General features: G+C 29.2%; 1 protein-coding gene across 1 annotated transcript; it reads right to left on the minus strand.

Moving 5' to 3' along the window:
• Window positions 1-3,146: 3,146 nt before the first annotated feature.
• LOC145031466 (uncharacterized) lies at window positions 3,147-4,581 on the minus strand. Its single transcript, XM_078980023.1, has 2 exons — window positions 4,441-4,581; window positions 3,147-4,282 (listed from the first exon to the last, which is right to left on the minus strand). Exons 1-2 carry the CDS (start codon window positions 4,568-4,570, stop codon window positions 3,384-3,386), a joined length of 1,029 nt encoding a protein of 342 aa, XP_078836149.1. The 5' UTR covers window positions 4,571-4,581; the 3' UTR covers window positions 3,147-3,383.
• Between the last annotated feature and the right edge of the window lie 1,500 nt (window positions 4,582-6,081).

Consider the following 6,081-nt stretch of genomic DNA (forward strand, 5'->3'; position numbering starts at 1 on the left):
CACACAATAAAGCATAAAACACATAATACTCAAATAATACATTTTTATTATTATGTCAAAAAAGGTTACAAAGGTTAACCTAAACTATTAAATCAACATTAATACCTAACCCAGAAACACAAGCGTTACCGAAAACAATTCTCAAACCGTCCATGGTATGGACAGTTTTGAACAAACAACTTTCTTTATTTGCCAATTTTATTACTTAGCTAATGAGCCACAACGATAAGGTATAATTTCGGTGAACAATGTACATCGCTTCCTAAATGAATTGCATTTTCAAAATTTTCATATCTTTATCTACCACCTTGCATGATGAAATTTTAATATGATATTTTCCTTTTCCTTAAATAATTTACCACAGCTCTTGGATCGTATTTTCTTTTAGCCCTCTAACATTTCACAAAAATCCAAATGTTACCAAATCATCGGGTTCGGTTCTGTTAATACTACTTTGACAACCAATATGTCGGCTGACAAAGCTCCCATAACAATGGCAGATTGCAAATTTCCAGAAGCGGATATCATTCCTTAAAATGCAAAAAAAAAAAAAAAAAAAAAAAAAAAAAAAAAACTAGATTGTGAAATATAAAATTGGGATAAGAAAGTCCTAAGTTTATTTTTTTTAGTAAAATATTATGTACCGACAGTTTTTGACACACTTACCCATTTTTTCCTTAGTCGGTAATTAATATTTTACTGTAAAAAATAAATAAATAAATAAATAAAGTTAAAAATTTTCTTGTCATATTGTGAATTAGGACTTTATTATCATAAAAATAAAGTTTAGGACTTTCGTGTCAAATCATTGAAAATATTGAAACGTTAGTTTATTTCCGTAGCCTAAAAACTTTTAATTGTGGTTTTCATCGCAACAATACTGTTTTTCTTACCACCATCATCGTTACCCTAATACAATAACGATCAGAGGAAATAGATGCAAAAGAAAGAGCAAGAGAGGGTGAGAAAACCTGTAAATTTTTTTTCTTGTTTTACCGCCAAATCTTGAACCGATAAGTGGGGATAGAGTGTATAAACATAAAAGCACATTCCTAATCAAAAGGGTGTGAATGTGGAGAATGGATAAGAAGTGCAATTTTGTTTTTTAGTTTCTTAGTTCTTCATTTTTAAGAGTCCAAAAAGCCAACACAACTCTGGTTCTTTCTTCCTTTATTGATTATCTCAATTTTTTTCATTGTCGGTTTGTTGATTTAAAAAAATATTTAACGATAAGCAAACGTTAACGATTTCAATATGATTTAGTTGACCAAAGCAGGTTTCAACAACTCTTATGCTGAAATACTATCATATTATTAAATTTTAACAAAAAAAGGATATATACACTAAAGTCCTAATATTTTCAACGATTTAACAAAAAATTCTAAACTTTATTTTTTTGAGAGTAAATCCTTATTCATGATTTGACAAGAATATTCTAAAGTTTATTTTTTTTAACAATAAAGTCCTTATTAGTAAACCGTATAAAAAGGGTAAACGTATTAAAAACTATCATTAATTAAGATTTTACTTTCAAATGAATAAAGTTTAAAACTTTTCTTCTGAAATTGATGAAAATATTGAAACTTTAATACGGTTGCCTATTTATACCAACCATAGAGAGGTTAAAGGGTTATTAGGGGGTGTTGCTAAATTGACACCCTTTAGACACCCTATAAATACTTTTATTAAAAATTAACCTATAATAAACTATTTATATTTTACTTTTTCAAAAAACAATGCAAATTTAACCAATAAAAAAACCTTAAAAATCAAATAGGGTGTCTAAATGGAAAATTGAGGTGTCTTTTTAGCCAACCCTTTATTTTGGCCATTAAACCGGTCATTGGAATTATATTCCCATTAGAAAAAAAAAGTTTTTCATAGGTCACATCAAATTTGTAAACCGTTTTTACAAGGGTTTTCTCGAAACGGATGGGTTCCAAATTCCAATGGTTATAAACTTTACCATATATACTCATGGCTTGGTTAAATGGTTGATAAAAGTGAAAACTATATATACTAGGTGAGAAATTAATATATTTAAAAAAATTAATATAAAATCTAAAATATTTGAAAATTTTGAATTTATAAGAAAATTGAGAAAAATATTAAATTATAAAAATTAAAGTGTTTTTTTTTTCTCTTTTAAATTTAAACAAATAATTTAAATAAATAAATAAAGAAAATTAATGAAACTTTAATTTAGTAATTTTGAAATTAGAAGGAAAATTCATTAATGAAATTGATATGCATTTATTATTAGATTTAAATAATATTTGATATTTAATAAAATAAAAAAACCATTAAAATAACAAGTAGAATAAAAATTAATTTAAAATTACCATAAAATTACATGTAATAAATTAAATGAAAGTATAACAATTGGTAAAAAAATAAACCTTAGTTATTAAAGTAGATTTATTGTATGCAGGTTGTTTGGCATATTTTTTTGCACCTCTAGTTTCCACATATGGAGTTATGCCCTTGGGCTCTTTTCTTGGGCCTAACTAATGATGTATATGGTCCGCTAACTTTTTTTCGCCCATGAGATTAACTAAATTAGTAAAATACTTACAAATACACCCAGTTTCTTGTGGGTGTGATGATATTACTTTCTGATCGAGAATTTAAGTTCAATTATTAAATTAGCCATGTAGAATCTTTATAGGCACTTCTAACACCTCACAGTTTACTATGAGTGAGAACAGTTGATCTTATCCATTTCATGTTTCTTGATGTCATTTTTTCCTCCAATCAAATCCACATAGACACCAAGTCTTAGAACATACAACTATACATGCATTTAAGATCATCAATCAATCTTTTTCTAATTAGAAGTCGGTTGCTATATATTCCTAATCATGCTTCGAAAATGATGCTTCAACTAATCAAACAAATTCTAATTATCCAACAAGCAAGTATTTCTAATCCATATTCTAATTCCCTTCAACTAGTTGCATGTTTATGTCTACATGAGAACCGATCTTGGACTTGGTTTGTAACGTTTCGTTAGCTTGAAAGCGATTTGTTATCAAGGAAATTAAGTCGTGGTGGGACTTTGAGTACATAAAAGTGTGTATATATCATTGATCTTCATTCGAAATCCAATCTTCAATAAGTCCCACTCTACATGAGGAAAGGTGTAGTTAAACAAAAAGGACAATTTTAGCCCTACGGTATCCACTAAAGTAGAATAACTGAGTCAACTACAATTAAAATCCACTTGTGATTGGAGATATCTTTGTTCCCTTCCTAGGATGAAGCGACGTGACTAAAATGTTTTTGGAATCCGTAGGTGTAAAAGCAATCTATAAACAAGAACGCATTAAGACTCTAAAAAGTGAGTAAAAAAAAAAAATTAAACAAATACTTGAGCTAGCTAGCTAGTTACAGTCCCATGCAAGATGATCCAAAGATCCGCCATTAGAGTACATTCCACAAGGAATAAGTGCAGCTTCCATGAACTCTAAGTCAATGTTACACCCATCAAAAGAAGTCATATCTATATTGGTTTGATTCTGGACTTCACAATTATTCCTCAAATCCAAACCCTTGTTCACAAACTCCTGAGTCATACCACCTTGACTCACCATCATTTCTTGAAACTCTTCTTGTGTTCTTGTGTTCTCAAAGGCTACTCCAAGATTACTGTTACCACACCATGGTTGACCCATATTCCCAAAATCAAGTGGATTTAAGGAAGAAGGAAGAGGCAACAAGATGGGCGTTTTAGTACTTTCAACTAACTGTTGGCTTGAAAACCCCATTGTCGATTGATCATGGCTAACATTGTTGTTGTAGTTTTGGTAATTAAGGTTGGAGCTTTGGTGGGTTAATGTGTTTTCGTACAAGTTTTGACTCATTACAGGATCAGTAGTGTCTATGGACAAATGAGGTTTAAGAGGATTGAACCTTTTTGAATCTTTTGTTTGTGATGAGGTATTGTTGATAATGGAGAAAAGTGGCTTTGTAGGATCGCTATGTTTAGTGTTGTTAGCATTAAGATTAATGGGGATCTGATGAGCAGAAAGAAGGTTATGAGTGTTTGGATCCAAACCCTGAGCAATAAGTTTCTTCTTGATGCAAGAATTCCAAAAGTTTTTGACTTCATTATCTGTTCTACCTGGTAGATGTTTCGCTATCTGAGCCCACCTGTTCCCCAGTATCCTATGAACATCAATGATCGTTCGCTCTTCTTGTTCAGTGAATGAACCTCTTCTCAGATCGGGTCTCAAGTAGTTTATCCACCTCAATCTGCAACTCTTTCCGCATCTCTGTAGCCCTGTAAATTTAATTCAATCATAAATGCAAAAAACACCACCATTAAACCCTAAGAACATGAGTCAAGAAACAACATGAATCCTTAAACCCTGGATGGGTATACAATTAAACTGCATGAATGTAAAAGTTTGTAAGATCGATAGAAAGATGATTATATGCCTGCGAGTTTAGGGACAGAACTCCAGCAGCCATGGCCATGGGAGGTGATGTGTTTGATGAGCTTTTCATCTTCTTCAGGAGACCATAACCCTCTCTTAACTTTCTGTTTGCTGCAGCAGTGATGACCCATTTAGCTCCCAAATAATCTCCTTCATAAAAATAGCTAATGTATCTTACTATATATTATATAAATTGTCAAGATGGATACTTGTCGACTTTTAATAATTAATTAAAGATAAACTTCTTTTGGCCTTCCAGAATGATTTTTTATTCTCGCAAAAAATAGTAAAATATTATTAGTTATCTACAAAAGATGACCAGGAGGTTCTCCAAATATATGTTATAAGTGTTTGTTTTTGATGAAGTGTACGTCAAATATTTGAATCAGTACATTTTAGTGGCCCTACATGCGTCTTCTAACGGTGTCACATATGAATGCATGTAATGTTATATCAAATTGATCAAACTCATATTTTCTTTATCGAACTAGGGGTTAATTTGTTTGTGAGTATATATATTTGGAAAAAATACGAAATGTTATAACATAAAATAAAATAAATTAAGAAAAGAAATGCTTAACAAGAACCACGTAAGTTCGAAATTTAACAATAAGCTGCCTTCAAAGATGTCATAAGGTGATTGGATTTTTGGATTTTTATGAAGCTTGAGTGTTACTCATCTATATTATATATAAAAAGAAAAGTAAGTTAAAGATTACAATTTAACGATTAAGAAAAACCAAAAACATATGACCCTTCAACAAGAAACATCCTTAACTTAACCATTTCATTGATTATCAACTAACTCGAAAACCCCACACCACTTAATTCCTATATATTTTAATTTTGTATACACGAAGCTGCTCATCCAATAAAGGAGTACCCTATACACTTTTCATCAATCATCTATGGTTTGCATGATATTAATACGTTAAGTTAAAATAGCTGTAAATTTTGGTGTATATATATATATATATATATATATATATATATATATATATATATATATATATATATATATATATATATATATATATATATATATATATATATATATATATATATATATATATATATATACACACACACAAGTAAGGTTCATTCGAAAACATAAATAATTTGTGAAAATATGAAAACATATTTTATCTTACTAAAATCAAACACATACATTTTAGAAATTAAATTTCTTATCAATAGATTAAAGATAATAAGTTTACATGGGAGGCTCTTATGGTAATATAGATTTAAATGTGGTTTTAACAACCGTTTTTTTTTTTTTCATATCCTTAACCATTTTTAAATTAAAATTTTAATAATAGAAAAGTCAAAAAAATGATTTACTAATATGAAATAATTTCTTATGTATCATCGATTATCATTAAGTAGTTCAAAATTTGGATGGATTTTTATCCAAAATATAATGTTGAATTAAAACAATCTTATATGTTTTCTCCGTTTTTGTGTTTTCACAAATTATTTGTATTTTCGCATTATATATGAGAGGGCTCATAAGAAAATGCAAATAAATTGCGAAAACACGAAAACAAAGAAAACCTATAAGATTGTGTCAATTCAACCTTATATTTTGGACAAAAATACATCCACATTTTAAACTACATGATGATAATCGATGATACATAAG

The sequence above is a fragment of the Lactuca saligna genome, chromosome 2 (genome assembly GCF_052625555.1).
Source record: "Lactuca saligna cultivar CGN05327 chromosome 2, ASM5262555v1, whole genome shotgun sequence".
NCBI lineage: Eukaryota > Viridiplantae > Streptophyta > Magnoliopsida > Asterales > Asteraceae > Lactuca > Lactuca saligna.